This window comes from Mus caroli, unplaced genomic scaffold (assembly GCF_978045245.1).
Source record: "Mus caroli unplaced genomic scaffold, Mus_caroli_1 scaffold_12, whole genome shotgun sequence".
Classification (NCBI taxonomy): Eukaryota; Metazoa; Chordata; class Mammalia; order Rodentia; family Muridae; genus Mus; species Mus caroli.
Window position 1 is genome coordinate 62,398,912 of NW_028227267.1, and position 18,947 is coordinate 62,417,858.

The following is an 18,947-nucleotide window of genomic DNA, read 5'->3' on the forward strand; positions in this document are numbered from 1 at the left end:
TACTGAGGCAGGAGGATCACAAGTTCAAATCCAACCAGCAAGTTGGGGGCCGGCTGGGACCACATAGTAAGATCCCTGTCTCATAAAACAACCACAAAAACGTCAACATACTAAATGGATAATAACAGGATCAGACTATAAATGTCCCATGATTTGAAATATGAAAAATTAAGGAGCAGTCTTTATGACAGTCAGATATATAATTATGACATCAAAATGGCAATAGTGGTTATTTTTTTAAGTTTATTTAAAATTTTTACTTCTGCAATTAAAACACTGGTATTTGAAAAGACAACTCAGATACATCTGTCTGCAGGAGAGATTTGTCTCGCCCTTGCTTGGATGACTCTACTTAGCCAGTCAATAGTTACTTTGTTTACCCAGTTGCCCTGCTTCACAGAAGAGGCAGATATGCAGGATCCCAGCTTGTCTCTTCTTCCCAGTGCAGACGGGGAGTTTGCGGTGACCCACATGACCAAGGCCCACCTCTTCTTCACGGGCACTGTGCACTGGGTGCCCCCAGCCATCTACAAGAGCTCCTGCAGCATCGATGTGACTTTCTTCCCCTTCGACCAGCAGAACTGCAAGATGAAGTTTGGCTCCTGGACATACGACAAGGCCAAGATCGACCTGGAGCAGATGGAGCGGACGGTGGACCTGAAAGACTACTGGGAGAGCGGCGAGTGGGCCATTATCAATGCCACCGGAACCTATAACAGCAAGAAGTATGACTGCTGCGCAGAGATCTACCCCGATGTCACCTACTACTTCGTTATCCGCCGGCTGCCGCTGTTCTACACCATCAACCTCATCATCCCGTGCTTGCTCATCTCCTGCCTCACCGTGCTCGTGTTCTACCTGCCCTCCGAGTGTGGAGAGAAGATCACACTGTGCATCTCGGTGCTGCTCTCCCTCACCGTCTTCCTGCTGCTCATCACAGAGATCATCCCGTCCACCTCGCTAGTCATCCCACTCATCGGCGAGTACCTGCTCTTCACCATGATCTTCGTCACCCTCTCTATTGTGATCACAGTCTTCGTGCTCAATGTCCACCACCGTTCCCCTAGCACGCACAACATGCCCAACTGGGTGAGGGTGGCCCTGCTAGGCCGGGTACCCCGGTGGCTGATGATGAACCGGCCCCTGCCGCCCATGGAGCTCCATGGCTCTCCAGGTCTGAAGCTCAGCCCCACTTATCATTGGCTGGAGACCAACATGGATGCTGAAGAAAGGGAGGAGACAGAGGAAGAGGAGGAGGAAGAAGAAGATGAAAACATATGTATGTGTGCAGGCCTCTCAGACTCTTCCGTGGGTGTCCTCTATGGCCATGGCAGCCTGCATCTGAGGGCCATGGGGCCTGAGGCCAAGGCTCCATCCCAGGCTAGTGAGATCCTGCTGTCACCTCAAATACAGAAAGCACTAGAAGGTGTACACTACATTGCTGACCACCTGAGGTCTGAGGATGCTGACTCTTCGGTGAGTTGGGATGAGGGAAGCCCCTCCCCACCCCGTGGGTGACTCTGCCAGCTTAGCAGGGAAAAGTCCAAGCCCAGGGCATCCTCTTGAGTAACCCTTTTCCCTCCTTCTTGTAAGGACCAGTCTCCCTCAGTCATGTCTGAAGAGTCTGGACTTGATCATGAGAGGGGAACACTAGCTAGAAGTTCTTTGGTCACTTCCTGGCTGATGGCAGAATACCACAGGGTCCATCCCCCTCTCTTCAACCTAAGTGGAATAGAGTGAGGAAATTGGGGAGCTCAGATGCTGGTCTCCATCTGCTTTGTCTTTGTCTGGGCAGTCTTTCTAGGAATGGGGCAGGACAGGGCAGGGAGATAGAGAGACTGCTCTTCGAAGGAACAGAAACCAAATACAAACGCATCAGCTCAGTGCATCGCTGGCCGCTGCACTACCCTGTGGTAGAGGGTCTCCTCCATCTGGGCTCTGGGCAGTCTGTGACGTTCCCTAGTCACTCTCAAACCCTGCAGATTCTCAGCTGAATCAGGGTGGGCTCCCCTCCCCAGGGCTGCATATAGTAAGTACTTAGTGTTCAGAACCTGGCTGTCCCCTTACCAACCAAAGGAGGAGTGAAAGGTCTGTGGTTACTGTGGGACGATCTTATTGAGTAGATAAGAACATTGGTCATTAATTTGGAAATGTCTAAGAATGTAGATCCTCTGGCTTGGCCTGTGAGCTGAAGAGTTACAAAGCTCCAGCTCTTCCACACTGGCTTGCCTGGGCTACAACCTGCCTCTTTCTGTCCCCTTCAGGTATGTGGAAAAGTAGCATGGGACAGCACATTATTGGGGACTACTATGAGCTACATTTAAAATTTCCTGATTTTGATAGCCTGTGCCTAGTGTCTCCTCATGTCCCTCTGGACTCCTGAGCCTAGCAGTACGTGGAAATGGGAAAAGATAGAATGGGATTCTCAGGGATGTATCATCCCTGAGCTAAGCCTGTTTCTCTCTCCACCCATCTCTATGTGTGGGATAACCTTGGCTTCGCAAGCCTTCGGTAGCCTGGTGACTACTGCCTCCATGAGGCTGGATGTGGGAGGGACACATCCTCTTCCCAAAGCCTGGCTCTTGTCACTGTGAGCCCAATTCTAACTCCAGGTGAAGGAAGATTGGAAGTATGTGGCCATGGTGGTAGACCGGATCTTCCTCTGGCTGTTCATTATCGTCTGCTTCCTGGGGACCATCGGGCTCTTCCTCCCTCCGTTCCTGGCTGGAATGATCTGACTTCATGTCCCTCATGTTGGCTCCAAGGTGGCCTGGACAATCATCTTCTGCTCTTCTGTGACTGGAGCCATCTCTAGAATATTCTTCTGACTTAATGCCACCTGCCTGCGATGTTTCTACAAGGCCCCCAACCTAGCTTGGACTCCATATCCTCCTTGTCAACAGTTCATGGTGCCATTGTGGTGACAAGCACTGAGATCACTCAACATGACAACCATTTAAGGATGCTGAGGAACTAGAAGAGGTGAAGGCTGCTCTGCAGGTGGTGACAACATGGTGGTGACATGGGGGAGAGAGCAAGATAGTCCTGAAAGAGCATATAGGAGTTGTCTATGGCAAAAGGGTCAAACAAAGGGATGGAGGGGTCAGACCAGGGCAAATAGAACACTGACTCAAAGATGGGCATAAGGGGACAATGGGAGTGCCTGGTGTGGAAGAGTTCTGCACAACATGTGGATTCAGAACACCAGAGAGGATAGCCAGCTGGGGTGGGGAGGCTGGGAGGCAGGTTGGGATATTTTTGACCCAGACCCAAGAAGAAGCTCAGAGTCTGCACTGAACCTGTCTCTATGTGCTTTGCAGGAAATGTCAAAGGGACAGGGGTACTTCACAAAGGAGTGAGGCACAAAGAAAGTTCTAGAGCAGTGGCTCTCAACCTGTGTCGTGGGTTGCAACCCTTCAGGGAGTCAAACGACCCTTTCACAGGGGTCACATATCAGATATCCTGCATATCAGATGTTTTACATGACAGTCCATAACAGTATCAAAATTACTGTTATGAAGTTGAAATGAAAATAATTTTGTGGTTGGGGTCACAACATGAGGAACTGTAAAGGGTCATAGCATTAGGAAGGTTGAGAACCACTGATCTAGGTGCCCTGGTGGATGCTTGAGGCAGAAGAATAGCAACATTGGGTATAAGTTGCTGGGCCATTATTCATCCAAAAGCAGTTTGGAGCCTTCAAGTTCCCCTCAGTGTCATGTCTCACTGTTCTATGCTACAAAAAAGAGGTATAGTAATTTCTACAAGGGATCAGGGCTACCTTCAAATCAAGAGGACAAAGTAAGAAGGCAGTCTCCAATGTTGGCACCCTTATTGCCATCCACAGGGCCCTGGTTCTTGATTGCTGGCTCTGTTAGCATGCCTTGCATAGGAACTGAGATCTTTGCATCAAGCTCTTTCAATTGTATGCTCCTTCAGGGCAGAGACTCTGCTCTTGTTGTTCTCATTCAGCCAGAGCTGGGTGAGAGAACTCAGTAGCTGGACCCTTCATTGAGAGTAGAGGAGAGAAACCAACCTGGTTGCTTTAGGCTCCAGAACTGCTACATAATACCAAAGCTTTGGGGGAGGTCTCTTCCCCAGTCTTCCCAGGGCCCCATCAGGTGACTAACCTGCTCTGAACTGTCCTGTGTAGCTTGTTCTTGTACTTGTAATATTCCATGACCCTTCACTGCATAGGAGCTCAGGGGCTTGGGCCTTTCAGAACATTCTCCAATCCCCAAGGAATTAGACCCCAGATACTAACAGTAATGGGATTCAGGGTCACTAATAGATATAGAGACCAAGGTAGGAAGCAAAGTATGGCAAGTTTGTTCTCTATCTTAGGGTGCTCTCCTTCCGAACCCCACACACAGCACTTTGACAGACCTAGGAGATCTGCTTGTCAGAGGCCTTACCCAGACTCCCCGTTACCAGTTCTAATGATACCCCACTCAGTCTCAGGCCTTGGCTCCCCCTTTCTCCACTGAATGCAGCCTGCACCTCTTTTCTCTGTGTCAAACCCCAAGACATGATTTCCTGATGGGGAGATGCTTGTTGGATGATCCCTACCTCCCATCCTCCTTGCATGTGAGTAAAATGTCAAAATAAAGCTGAAATGTCTGCCGTCAAGAGTGTCATGCCTTCATGCCAGCCACCTCAGCTGTCACTGGCATTAACTCGTCCCCTCCAGAGCCTAGGTGGCTCAAGGACAGTCAAGAGAGGGATGTCCCAAAGTGTCTTCCTGGAGAGCTGCCTTGAGATGAGGTGTCACTACTGCCCACATGGGACAAAAGACTCGAGGCCACCACACACTTCTCATTGGCATCAGTCAGCTCCTGCTCTGTACTGGACAGGAACGTAGCTGATTCTCTCAGGGCTGTGTTTTCAGGTCTGCTTCCTCCCACAGAGATCAGATCAAATAACCGACACAGTCAAGCTAACCACAAAGCAAATGGTAATAATTTTAATTCAACCACCAATCAAAAAGAAGGAAGGTAAATGTTCTCCACAGACATGAGAGAGGAGGGGAGCAGATGTGAAAAGGGGGAGGAGAAAAAAAGGAGAAGTAAGAAGAGAGGGGAGAAGGAAAGAGGGAGAAGAGAAACGCAGGAAGGGCACAAAGTCCCGTTCTGACCTCCGACTCTCTGCTTCTTCCCTGTGGCACTCAGTTTCATAAAAACACAGAGTCCTGTGGCTGGATTGGTTTGCTCCTGGACTATGGCCCTTGGCTGTCCATCCAGGTCAAACTCACATTAAATAAATTCCAATGTACACTGTACAAGAGAGCCAGGTCCAGCCCTCATCTCACCAGCTTCTCTACAAATAAAACCCCTCTCTGTCCCCCCTGTATCAGGGGTCCCTGAGGGCTGAAGAGGAAGGAGGGATACTGGCTCTCAAATGTCCATGCAGAAAGCCATCTTGGCCGATAGGAGTACACTCATGACCCCAATGATACTCCAGCAACCCAGGCTGGGGTAAGAGGGAGTGGCTGGCAGTAGTACCCCTATGAACTATGTCACCCCACCCCATGTCTGTGCCCAGAGTCCTTTCTGTCCAGATGCAACCTGAGTAGCACAGTCTGGGGTGGGTTGGGGAAGAGGGGGTGTCGTGCAAAGTAGCAAGGGGGAGGACTCTTCTCAGCTTTCCCTGGAAGACCAATAACCAAAGGCAAGGCAGGAAAGGTATGCCAAGACAGGTGGGGGCAGAAGATGCAGGCAGGTGGCCCCTCTCTTGATCACTCTGCAGGCGGGTGGGCCAGATTAGCCACAACCTTGGCTTGGTCCACAGCATCCAGCAGGTTCTTGGCATCCACAGCCAGGGTATGGGACGCTGTGAGCATCTGCCGCTTGCAGTCCTCACTCAGGGACGTCACGGCGTTCTGCTGAGCCAACTTCATCTTGTTGATGAGCTCTGCCAGGTCTTTGTTGAGCAGTTTCTGGGTCCCTTCAATCTGGTGGGCAAGCACACATGAGAGGCTGAATGAGTAATGGGTCAGGGGAGAAAGCATTGGCTAAGACATCAGAAGTTCCCTGAGGACAAACTAATCTCAAACCTGGGCTGAATCCATCCTTCTGCACAGACTGGAGCTGGTCCACAAAGGTCAATGCAGTAGGCACCCCAGTGGCCTCCTGCACAGCAGCAATCCCTGCATGCTGACCAGAGGTCAACCACATTCACTTACTTTGATGGGTGATCTTGATTGTCACACTGATGGCATTTAGAGTGACCATGGAAACAAACCTCTGGGCGTGTGTGTAAGGGAGTTTCTAGATGGGGTTAATTAAGGTGGGAAGACCCTCCCAAAATGTGGTGACAGCACTCCATGGGCTGAGGTCTTGGAATGAGCAGATAGGAGAAAGTATTTATCATTTTCCCACTTCCTAACTGTAGACGAAATGTGAACAGTCACCTCCCGCCCCTCCCACCATATTTTCCCTGCTGTAAGGGACCACACCTTCAAACAATGAAGCCAAAGCAAACCTTTCTTTGGACATTTTCCTGAACTATTTTACTCCAACCATAAGAAAAGTAACACACCGATTCTTTAGCTGTCTGTGGTCGAGTACAGAGATCAGATCCCATATCTATTTAACCATTGCATTGCTAGTGCTTAGCATGATGAATACACAGCACTAAAGTTACTGTATAATGCAATGAATGTGTAAATCAATTGGCTGTGTCAAACCTTCCCATCAGCTCTGCACTGTGAAATTCACCCAGTGAGCTGTCCAGGTTCTCGGGAGCAGTCTCAGCCCTCTGGTGGCACCTGCCCAGCTGGCACTCCTTGGGAGGCCACTGCTGTCACCCAGAAGGTAGCCAGGTCTGCCCTTGTTCTGTCTTGCCTTGGGCAACCACGGGCAGCAGAGATCATATGATAGCATAGATGACCACTGGAAGGCAAGGCTTCAAAGCACTGCATATTCCAGACAAGAAACAGATCTGTTTGCCGTGGCCATGGGAACACAGCAGTGCAAACTTTGCATGTTCATTCTTGAACAGTCCTAGAGGTCAGGATTCTGGAATAAGTCCCACAGCGGGCTAAAGGCGTCAGTGGAGCAGTGCTCCTGTTAATGAGTCCAGGGGAGAATCTGTTCTTTGTTTTATCCAGTTTTGAGGTTACCTTGTGGTCCCTTCCAGCAGAGGCATCCCTCTGACTTAGATGCTGCCCTCACATTCCCTTGTCTCTGACTTTGACCCCTTGCCCCTGGATACTCCATTATCACCTCTCCTTCTTGGACCCTTAACTTTATCAGGCCAATAAAGTTTCTTTTGCCATGTAAAGTACTATGCATGTGGGTCACAGCTTTTGGGGACATCACCATGCATCATTCTACCAGAGCACCAGAACTCCCCCTTGATTTCAATAATAGTTTCTTATCTCAATAAGATAATCTGAATGCAGAGGGTTACTAGGTAACGGATGGTGTGTGTGTGTGTAGGGGGAAAGTGTGCATTTACTTGCATATACCCATTGAGACTATTTGAGACCTAGACTGTGATTTTTTACTAGGTCCCAGAGCAGGCTCAGCCCTGTGATGCTAACAGCTCTGATGCTCTGCAGAGACATTTGTTGGGAGAATTAAGGCTGCCCAGATGGCACTGGTGGAAATTACAGCCAGGGACGGGGGAGGTACAGCAGGCATGGCCGAGAATGAGGACACTCACCTCTGTCCTCGAAGATGCTGGCAAGGAGGGCAAGAGATTGTCCACACTGCTGATGAGCTTCCGCAGGTTCAGCCCCACGTTCTAAGAGAGCAAGAGCAAGGCAGCTATTCTACCTGCTTGGTGAAAAGCTGCCCCTCCTGGGACTGCTCTACGGGATAGCATCTGCCCTCTGAGACTGCCTGGGATTGGACTTCCTAGGGTCCCCTGGCTCCTCTGGGGTCTACAGGGCTGGTCAATGAGAGGGACATCATGGTTTTCCTTCTAGGGTCAGTCCGGGAAGCCCCCATCTCCCTGACCCAGTCCAGCCCTGTCAGTCACCTTCACCACCCCCACATAGTCCTCAGGGGGCAGCTGGCCGAGTTTGTTCTTGAGTTCCAGCACAGCCTCCACCAGGGTCATGACATTGTGGTACACGAGGTCATCGGTCCTGTCCAGGTTGGCTGTGGGCTGAATGGACTGGAAAGAGAGGGGTGGATGGCTAGTGGCTCACGGAAGCCAGGAGGACCTCTCTACCACTATTATTCATTCCTGGGAACGCACAGATATCAACCAGGGAACAGGCCTCTGCTTTGCAAAACCAGCACTCTGCCCCAGGGGTAGAGCCACGCCTTCTGCCTTTGAGAATCACAGTCCTCCAACTGGGGAGGCCAAACAAAACGTTAGTGTGTTATCAAGCCAGCCCAGGGTAAACAGCATCTAGTCTTGGAGTCCACATTGTCTTAACATCTCTCCAGTGATTTTTTGTGTGAAGCTGATACTGAGAATACACATTCTAGAACCAAGAAAACTGATGGACAGTTGAATGTTGGTTCCTGGGGGAAGGCTCAGGAAGAGAAGAAACCCACACCTTTCAATCCTAGGCTGAACCAATCAGACCTTTCTTCTAGTCAGGGAAGAGACCCAGGAGAGAAAAAAACTGGTCTGTCTCCCATTTTGTTGTGAATTAGCGATGAGGACTGACCTGAAACTGGATGCATGTGTTTTCTGGGGCTCATCTCTACAATAATGGCATTGGACTGGATTATCTCTGAGGACCTCTGAACACTTTAGGCCTACAGTTTTTGACAGTCATAACCCCAATACATACCTGTGCACCGAGCCGAGGTGGTTTCTGTGGGGGCCCTGTGAACTCCGCTGTAATAGGAAGGACAGGGAGTAGATGAAGGTCTCAGTACCTGGTCTCTCTTTCTACCTTCTTATAATCAAGCCAGTGTCCCATCTCTACCATCAGGAGACCCCAAGAGTGTAATCCCCAAATTCTGGGAAGATGACCAAGGAAATAGGATCTTGGTCTTCCTGCTTTTCCAGTAGCCAGAGACAAGATCTGTCCAAGGCTTAGAAAGAAAAGCCAAGGGCTGGAGAGATGGCTCAGCAGTTAAGAGCACTGACTGCTCTTCCAGAGGACCTGAGTTCAATTCCCAGCAACCACATGGTGGCTCACAACCATCTGTAATGGAATCTGATGCCCTCTTCTGGTGTGTCTGAAGAGAGTAATGGTGTACTTATATACATAAGGTTAATAAATAAGTCTTTTAAAAAAAAGAAAGAAAGAAAAGCCAAGGCAGGACCGCATGAACACAGCAAGTATGGGGACTTCATGCCCTCCAAGATGGGCAAGTTCCTGAGGAGCAGCAATACTGGCTTTGTGTATCCATGGGAAAGAAAGCCATAGGTCTGCAGGTGGCAGTCTTCAGGAGCCACCATGGTACAGTGGCAGCTTCGGGGAGAGTACACTTTAAAACGGAAGATGATTTTTCATACTATCGACTCGACTCTGATGAGCACATGAGAGCCTGGGTGGAGCTGCTGTAAGAGTGAACCAAGATGCAAGCCAGCAAGCTTGCCTCTGATCTCACCACCACACAGGAGCTTGCTCATCCAAGGCAGATGCTTACACCCCCAGCCCTAGTTCTTATCTGGAGAATAAGATCATGAGCTCAGAAACCAGAAACAGGGAGAGTGCTCCAGGTTCGCTTAAGAAATGAAGATGAAAGATAAAGAGGAAAGAAGGTCTGAGAGGTTGCCATCTTCTGAAGAGTAGAAAGGACCTCAGCAGATGGAGAGTGGGGCGGGGGCGGGGGAGCGCTGGGCAGAGCTGAAGGGGAGGCTCCTTCCAAAATCCAAACACACATTCAGGATAAAACAAGCCAGATGGTACTTTTTCCTTCTTAAAGTCAAAGACAACCGTCTGCTCCTTGCAGGACTGTGAGCTACAATAGCATCACATCCCCCAACACACCCCAGACAGAAACTGCCCCAAGGAAGCACTCACTGTAGCCGGCCTCCTTCTCTGGAGTCTGTAAGGAAAGGAAGGGAGAAAGGAGTCACTACTCTGCCTCCAGAGAACATCCTATTCCCCTTGTTGCCCATCCCCTTCTGGTTTAGACACACTGCAGCCATGAACAAGGGGACCTGAGAGCTCCTGACTCCAAGTGACCTTTCTAGAGGTCCAAGCCAGCACTAACAATATGACTCCCATGTTCTTTCAGGTGAGGAGATGCATGGGGTGAGCTTAAAGGGCAGAGACAGGCACACCCAGGGGTCTGGCACATGAGTAAATAGGGCTCTTTCAGGCTGTGACTCTGAGTGGCCTTTCTTTGTGACTTACCAGTGGGGACTTGTCATTCATATAAACCATAGGGTCCTGTAGAGGAGACCAAAGCAAAGGACTCAGAGACCAGAATAGGAAGTATGGGCTATGATATACATGGTAAGCATCCACTCTGGTGGGTAGGGACAGAGGGGAGCCACTCACCAAGCATCTTTCCTCTCGCCTCAGCCATTGGGAATCTTCCACCATCTGCTTCTGCTGTCTTTCTAGGACCTGCTTCATCTTGATCTTCTCTGCCTCCCAGAGCTGCTGGGCCTCCTCTCGGCTACTGGGCCGGATGAAGTCCTCCTCCTGTGAGGACAACAGCCGCAGTGAGCCCCATCCTCAGGCCAGGACTGGGGTGGATTAGCTGAAGAGCCCCAAGGTGCCAAACCTTGGCATCACCTGCTGCTCTTCTCTAGGCTATGTCTAAATCCAGAGGCACAAATGCAGACAGTTTTGCTCTGGTCTCAGCCTCATCCACATGGTTGGCTGTAACCAGATGCCAAACCCCAGAGCACTGGGTTCAAACTGTCACACAGTCTGCCAATGATATATTTATTTTCAACCATCCACTCATTTTTCTCTGCTGGCATTTGTGATGGTGGCTGACAGTTATCAGGCTCAGAAATGCAAAGCTGGCTCCTAACCTTTGGAATTCGTTTCAACCTAAGCACTATGGTGACAGGTCTGGAAACATCTACAGTGGGGCTACCTCTGAGCTCCAGGTGTACAGGATTATTTGTGCCCATCGATCATGCATGCTTGGTTAGGAGAACAGCTTCAATGATACAGATGGAGGTTAAAAGAAGTGAAGGAGCTAAGAAAGGAGACAAGTAATTAAACTCTCAGAAGCTTAACTCTACAGACACAAGAAGAATGTTCCTTCCTCCTAGATAGCCCTAACCCTGATCCTTACATACCAGTGAGGCTTTGGACTTTATTCTTAGTTTTGTTTCTTAAATGGGTGTTGGTGTTTTCCTATTTACCTCAGTCTTTCCAGGGTGCATTTACAAAATTATTTTCTCAGTTCCCCCCTAAACCCTTGCCTTTCATCTACTGTGATGGATCACCTTGCCTTGGGTTGACTGGAGGAAGAAAGTTGTGTGTATCATCTTGATTGGGAAACCCTTTGCCAGTGACAGAGTCCTCTTGTGAAGTCCTGTTTGGCTTGAGTGTGGCCCCCTAAGATTTGTGTGTCGGGAATTTGACTTCCAGGGCAACAGTGTTGAGAGGTGGGGTGACTTGGAGATCGTGGAGGCACTGACTTCATGAACAAGTTAACAAACATGTGGGCTTCTGAAAGAAGGGGGAGTCTGCCTCTCTGTTGTCATTCTGTGTTCTCTCTCAACCACATGGAGTCTTCTGCCATGTTAGGAAGCAGCAGGAAGGCCCTTGCTAGAGGTGGCCCTTGATTGTGGCCTTCTCAGTCCCCCAAACTGGAAGTAATGGCCTTCTGTCCAGTAAAAAGCACCCAGCCTCAGGTATCCCGTTACAGAAGCACACAACAAGTCAACACGGTCCCTTCCCTTTTATGTGCCAGGTTATAGGGTGCTCAAAGAAAATGTTAAAAAAAAAAGTCATATCTACTTTTAACAAGTCATGTCTCTGCCAGGCCTCTGAAAAGTTCCCCACTAAGCTCCATAAAACAGGCTTCATCATTACAATATAGTTTTAAAATAGTTGAATTGGAGTGCACTGCCCATCATTAATATAGATTCAAGTCTCGGTGTTTATTTCTTATAATATTCTTCATCCAACCCATTCAGCAACTATTGGTTAAGCAGCTACTGTGTGGTAGGCATAAAGCTGGATGCTGGAAGAACAGCAGTTTTAAAAAACACTGTGTTTCTGATGTCATCGGGCTAAATGACTAATATAAAGAGTCTACAATGGTATGATGTGGCCAGGGGGTCTTCAGTGGAGCCCAGTGGGTGCCTGTCCATGTTCTTAGCACTAGAACCTAAACTCACGAAACCTCTTTTCTGTGTGAAGCACTGAGCCACAGGTATTTTGTTATAGAAGCAAAATAACAGACTGAGACACAAATGTTCCAAAAAATGAAGGTAAGCATTTTAAAGTTAAAAATATCCCCAGTTAAACTCAATGCAGGTCTATGGTCACCTTGGGCTTTTAATAAATGGTGGAACTAAGTGTCAAAAGTTTTCAATTCAGGGTCAGAAATATAAAAGAAAATATAGACACTGAGGAATATTAAATACTGATAGGACAAGTTACTAGACTCCAAAATCTACTATATAGTTTTGTCATAAGAGATTGCCACAGGTTATATGTGATGTATGCCCCAGGCTTGACCTTGGCAAATATTTACTAGCAAACAAATGCTAGAAAGCTTGTTCTGATGACTTCTAATTACATAATAAAACTAAAGGATAAAGGTAGAGGCTTTCTGCTTTATTCTTAATCTGTGTATGTTTGTGCACACATGTGTGTATGTGTGTTGGCGTGTGTTTTGGGAGCATGTGCGTGTGGCGGCTGGAGGCTGAGACAGGCATCTTCCTCAACTGTTTTTCACACCCTTGGAGCATGGTATCTCCCTCAGCTGAACTGACAACTCACTGGTACGGATTAATCAACCTAGCCACCTCGCTCCCAGAATTCTCGGTTCCTAGGAACTGGAATTACAGGTGAACCAGCATGCTGACCCAGCGTTTAGGTGAGTGAAAGGATCCAAACTGATCTTCATGCTTGCACAGCAAGTGCCTCATCCTCGGAGCCATCGTCCCAGCTCCGGTAATTTCAATAATAGCGTTTAAACCTTGAACTTCTTTACATTCTGGCATTCTCCCTAGGCAACCGACACCCACACTTCTTGGAAGGAATCGGGGATTTGTGTTACAGAATGGTGCTCCTGAGTTGTTTTCAGTAACTGCTGTGGCTCATCCTTCCTGCCTCATTTACACCTCCACATAAAACCTTCCTTGTTCTAGCAAAACCATAGTCCCGCCCCCTTGCCTCATAGCAAAGCAGTGGCCCCACCCCTTACCCTATAGCTTTCTGCCACTTAGTCTTGGCTCCTCTAGCAGCCTCTTCTTTGTACATCTCCCACATTCCAGTTTTGTCCCTTTCCAACGTTTCCCTAGGTGATACAGGTGAGTGTGCACCTGTGCCTTGAAGGCAAAGCCTCCTGGTTTCTCCTTCAGCACCTAGGACAGCACCCAGCTGCACCTCATTACGGAATTGGGATATGGGGTGGGGGATGCCTATTATCATCCCTGTGAGACGTTCTACCGGACTCCCAGAGGAGCCACACTATACAGGAAATCATTTTGCCATCTCTGAATTTTTGTTAAATGCTTTCGGATGCTTCGTGGGAAAGCTGTTATCTCATGAGCATGGCACTGGCAAGTGACTGTCTCACATACACCATAAAATGGAGTTTACACTTTTTCTTTTTTATGTATTTAAAGAAGAACTCTTCATGTTCTTTCAGAGTTCCTTTATGACAATCACTTCTAAACGCCTGTCGCAAAAGACCTGCACAGACCGTCTTTGTGGAACTGAAAAAAGTCCTGGCAGTGAAACACAGCCCAGACAACGGCAGTGCTGCCCCCCACAGGCACTAAGCAGCCTCTTTCCAAAAGAACACAATTTTTAAAAAAGCTTTCCAAAACTTAATTAACTATGAATAAAGAGTCCAGGGCAGGGGTGGTGGCGAGCATTGCCTAAATTAGAGCACATGTTTAAAACTGTGGGTTAATTATGGTTAATCATACATGAAGACCGAAATTGGTTAAATTAATGTAAGAGAGAAAAACAGAGTGAGTTTGGAGAAATTTGACTTCATAACAGACCTCGCTGCCTGGAATTCTAAATTATGCTCATTTCAAATTTTTGCTAAATTAAGAATAACAGCACAGAAGCATATTCAAATAATTGCCTACATTTCTCAAATGTGTTGTAATGAACATTCATTTTTTTCCCCACAAAAAGCTTTAGATTACGGATCTTGAGACTGAAATGTATATACATATAGAGCAAGAGCAGAAATGGTGAGTATTTCAGTCTGTTTCATAACTTAGTAAAATATATCAAGTGCTTACAGCAACTTGATGTTGGGGGGTGGACACCTGCTCACAAGCCAAGTGCTCAGTGCAGAAGACCTGACATTCTGGCCCAGGAAGCCTCCAGGGCTTCACTGGAGACAAAGAGGCTGCAGTGAGCTGGCTCATGAGCCTGTTTTCTTACCAGTCTCTATTCTTCATACCCAGAATCCCAAATCACAAAAGCAGCAGGGAAAGCCACCATGAGGAAGTCTTTCCTCCAGGGATAGATTTAGCAACCAAAGCCACCAGTCAGAAAGGCAGCACAGGGAGACACCTCCAGCATCCCTTATTCCATAGCAACCCCAGGCCCTCTGTCCACAAGCCTCTACACTGCCTATTGTACCTGACTCCTGAGACCCAGGAAAGGAAGAGAATCTGCCATCCTTGGCCACCGCACCAGTCTGGACAAAAAAACGGGTCGGTCCAGCTGATATGTTTGCAAAGGGAAGAGGGCCACAGAGGTTCTCAGGAGTCTGACTGGCACACAGAACCACGGAGCACTTCCCAGGCCACCTCCCTCCAGCAGCCTCCGCGGCGAGGCTGACACCCAGCATGCAGAGTCCTCTTACCCGCATGCTGTGGCGCTTGAAGACATTGTGCCGGTGGAGAGGTGGGGTGTGCAGCGAGTTAACTGGAGATGGATACTCCATAGGGCTGGTAAGCGTAGGAGAGCTGGCACACAGACCCTCAGGGACCTATTCATGAGAAGCAAAGAAGCACAAGGCACAGGGACAAGGCGAGAGGGTGACAATTAGCTGCTACAAACAGGAGCACACAAAAAGGGGAGAGCACACCATGGGGGTGCAGACTTGCTCTACTGTGGCACATAAAACATGGTATGTGTCATTTCCCTGCCAAAGAGGTGTGGCAGAGCAGCGTGGCCTCTCCTCTGCCAGACACACCTTCTACACAATGCTCTTCACATGGGTAGATGCTCACAGACAGCTCATCTCCCAAGACTAGGGGACCTCAGGACCCTTGGGAAAAGGGTTATGTGTCATAGTTGTGACATGGGTTATGATAAGCTTGCAGATAATGAATGCAGACATATACACAGAGTTATCCCTCATGGCCCAGAGGTGTGTGGTTCCAGAATGCACCATAGATATGGAATTCCTTACATACAATGGTGTTATATTTGTATATCTACAGCTATCATGTGATATAAAGCATCCCTAGATCATTTACACTGAATATTATGTGAAGGTGATATAAGTGGTGTAATATATTGTTTAGGGGATAATGACAAGAAATATCTGTACCTATTTCATGGCAGATATGGGCTTTGTTCTTTTCTTTTTTCATATTTTCCATTATTGGTCAGTTGAATCCATAACAGAAAAATAGATCTCTCTCTCATATGTGTGTGTGTCTGTGTGTGTAAGTATATGTGTACATGTGTGTATGTGTATATATATATATATATATGTATATGTGTGTCTGGGGTGTAATCATCTTGATTAAAACTTATTCCATTTTTGTGTGTGTGTGCTGTACATGTGTGTGTGTGTGTGTTGTGTGCATGTGTGTGTGAGTACACATGGGGCCTGGATTGATGTCAGGAATCATCCTTTATCACTAGCCTACCTTACTCACCAGAGCATGGTCTCAATGTCAATCCCAGAGCGTGTGTCAACATTCACCAGTTCTCTCTGGGGGTTCCTTGTCTCCACCTTCTAAGGCTGCGGTTCCAGACAGCCACCATGCTCGCCTGGCATTTATGTGGGTCCGAGGGCTCCAAACTTCAGCTGGCATACTTTTACAGCAGGTGTTTTAATCTCTCCAGTCTAACAATGTTACTTTACATGTTTTTTAAAACCTTAGTGTGTGTGTGTGTGTGTGTGTGTGTGTGTATGGGTGCATGCCATATAGTGATCATGGAGGTCAGAGAACAAATTCTGGACATTGGTCTTCTCCTTCCACCATGTGGGGTCTAGGGATCAAACTCAGGCAGCAAGTGCCTTTACCCACTAAACTATTGTGGCAGCCTACATATCTCCTTTTAAAGGCATTATTGTCACCTCCTGCAGGACATTTTCTTTATGTGGAGAGAATTTGTCTGTCCATTCTTGGCTGGGCTTGATTTTTGACACAGGGTCATCTCCCTGACAAGGAAAGTATGGTTGGGAGGCTCTCTCTTCCTGTCTGGAGCACCAGCAGAGCTAACGTTGGTTCTTGTCTTTTGAGATATTCTATTTTCAAGCCACAACTCCATTCAAGGGGATGGAGGGGAAGGAAAGGCAGGAGGCTGGGCTAGCTCCCACTCAGATGCAAGAGAGTGGCACAGGGAATTGTGAGTCACAGGCTACAGCCTTGGAGAGGTTCAAGGCTGGCAATGATGGATGCAGACAGCTCAGATGGGCCCCTGCTCCCTCTTCACTGACCACCTAGGTCCTAACCAGAGCCTCTGCACAGAGCCTTGGGTGGCGCTCAAGTCCATAGGACCCTCGTCCATCCCTAGAGCCCTGGAATTCCTTCTCAGAAGGCTCTGCTCAGTGTGGGAGGTCAGAGAAGCCAGGGACACAGAAAGACAGCTGCAGGCAGGCGCAGGAAGCAGCAGACACTGCAGACGGGTGGACTGGGCTGCAGGCAGAACTTCTAGAAGAACTGAATTTCTGTTCTTTTGATATAACTTGAAATTCTTTCTTGTCTACCAAGAAAGAGCCAATCCGGGCATCCCCTAAGCAGATGTTTGCTGCTGCACCTCAAAGGTGTAGGCATGACATTTCAGAAAAGACCTTGAGGAGGGATGGAGTCAAATTTCCCCATCATCTGGCTACACATTTACCTGGAACTGCAGCTTAGGAGCCAGCAGGTTGGTCTGTGGAGGAGGTCTGTACTTGGGCCGGCTGGGCTAGAAAGAGAACACAGGGCTATCTCAGTCTGACTCTCCCTTCTGCAAAGGGGATACATCAAGTCAGAGGCAGTTCTGTTTATTTACAATGGAGAGATAAGAACAGAATTATCATTGGATTCATTTTGCAGCCACTCATTGAGCACTAGTTACATGGCTAGTGATGGGAGGAGATGGGAGGAGAACATGCAAGAGAGACTAGAAGCGAAGACCTTGGACCAGACTAGACATTGTTATGGATTCATCTTTTGTGCCTAGTTCCAACACCTGTTCATATACTGGCATGCTACAACCAAAGTAATGGTATTATGAGGTGTGGTCTCTGAGAGAGGAATGGAGTTGGGTGATGTCATCCCACGATGAGATCAATGCCCTGATGAGGATAGCACAGGAGACTGAGAGAGTCCTTCTCATTTTCCCTAACTCACGAGGATATAGCAAGGAGAGGCCATCTAAAAAACTAGGAAGGGGCCCTGTGACAGTTAATATTGATTGATGATTGACAGTTCTAGAATCACCAAAGAGACAAGACTCTGAGCATGTCTTTGAGGGGTTTTCTATATTAAATTAACTGAGAGAAGATTCACTCCAGATGTGGGGTCATCATTCCTGGACCATATAATAAGGCAAAGCTACCTTAGAAGAGGCATCCACCTCTCTGCTTCCTGACTGCAGATGTGATGTAACCTCTGGCCGCCATGCCTTCCTGCTCCGATGGACTATACTCTCAAATGTACAGTTCAAATAAACTCTTCCCTCTTTAAGTTACTTTCATCCAGTGTTTTATCACAATGATGAGAAAAGTAGTGACCACCGACCGTCACCAGAGGCCAAATTTGAGGTTTTCTGGACTGTGGACTTCCCGTTTCCTGAAATTGTTGTTTAAGTCATTCTGCCTGTGGTATTTTGTTTTGTCGGCTCTAGCTAATACAGCCCTGGTTCCTAGAAATGCAACCACCTTCTGGTGGAGCCACAGGGTCCTGGATCCTGAGACCAAGGCTGTCATTGCAGTCATGGACATAGAGCCTGAATCTCAGGGGCTTGGGACATTCTCCTTTCTTATCATAATGGATACCTGATCTGCCATCCCAAGAAGCACATTGGTTTTCATGGGTAACGCTGAAGGGCAGTTCTTGCTCCAACTCCCCCTGCCCACCCCCCACAGGCTATGTGCTGGCCACAGATTTCTCCTGATGGGACCCCCCCGATGGGACCCCCCCCGATGGGACCCCCATGGGTGGTTAGGGGTTGGGTTCAGGACAGAGAGAGGATTGTAAGAAAGCAACTCTTGGTGGTCTGAGAAGGCAGTGGGCCACAAAGAAACCTGACTTTGCTGTGGCCATGGGACCGAGCTTACCTTGGGTGGGGGTTCCTGAAAGGCAGTAGGCTCCAATATTTTGGGGGGTCGGTAGCGAGCATTCCTTTCTTGCTCTATGGCAATGTCCTTCTCCATCTGATAAATGTCACTGTTGGGGAGTCAGGTCAGGTAGAGAGAGCAACCAGGTCAAAGGGGAACAGACTGAAGTCAGGGGAGGCCTGAATGAGGGCCACCACCGATCCCATTTCTACCTCCATTTTCCCTACAGAGTGGCTTGGGAGGTGCCTCTGAGACAGATTAGGATATAGATCTTGAAGGTAAGGACATCAAGGTTTGAGAGGGCCACACGGATGGATTCAATTGGTAGAAGCCCTTATAAAGCCAGTCCCATGGGTGGCAGGAGCTGGCTGGCAGCTCTGCCCCCATCACCCCCAGGCTTTCTGCACCTGGCAA

The 18,947-nt window shown here is 48.3% G+C and overlaps 2 protein-coding genes across 6 annotated transcripts in view; one reads left to right on the forward strand and one right to left on the reverse strand.

The window, feature by feature from the left end:
- Window positions 1–4,629, forward strand: part of Chrna2 (cholinergic receptor nicotinic alpha 2 subunit) — a 28,494-nt gene extending 23,865 nt beyond the window's left edge. For 3 of the 4 annotated variants that reach the window (XM_029469314.2, XM_021182094.2, XM_021182093.3), the window contains 2 exons: window positions 444–1,476; window positions 2,613–4,629. In XM_029469314.2, the coding sequence (XP_029325174.1) occupies window positions 444–1,476; window positions 2,613–2,738 (1,159 nt within the window). In that variant the 3' untranslated portion in view covers window positions 2,739–4,629. The remainder of the gene's footprint in view (window positions 1–443; window positions 1,477–2,612) is intronic. The other variant, XM_021182096.3, reaches the window with a different exon arrangement.
- A 308-nt stretch (window positions 4,630–4,937) lies between these two features.
- The window catches only part of Ptk2b (protein tyrosine kinase 2 beta), a 136,137-nt gene continuing 122,127 nt past the window's right edge, over window positions 4,938–18,947 (reverse strand). The window contains exons 22-31 of one of the 2 annotated variants that reach the window (XM_021181314.3): window positions 18,534–18,642; window positions 17,111–17,176; window positions 14,892–15,017; window positions 10,421–10,567; window positions 10,274–10,309; window positions 9,938–9,962; window positions 8,753–8,799; window positions 7,984–8,121; window positions 7,666–7,746; window positions 4,938–5,950 (exon numbers count right to left, since the gene is read on the reverse strand). In XM_021181314.3, coding sequence (XP_021036973.1) covers window positions 5,735–5,950; window positions 7,666–7,746; window positions 7,984–8,121; window positions 8,753–8,799; window positions 9,938–9,962; window positions 10,274–10,309; window positions 10,421–10,567; window positions 14,892–15,017; window positions 17,111–17,176; window positions 18,534–18,642 — 991 coding nt within the window. In that variant the 3' untranslated portion in view covers window positions 4,938–5,734. The remainder of the gene's footprint in view (window positions 5,951–7,665; window positions 7,747–7,983; window positions 8,122–8,752; window positions 8,800–9,937; window positions 9,963–10,273; window positions 10,310–10,420; window positions 10,568–14,891; window positions 15,018–17,110; window positions 17,177–18,533; window positions 18,643–18,947) is intronic. The other variant, XM_029468875.2, reaches the window with a different exon arrangement.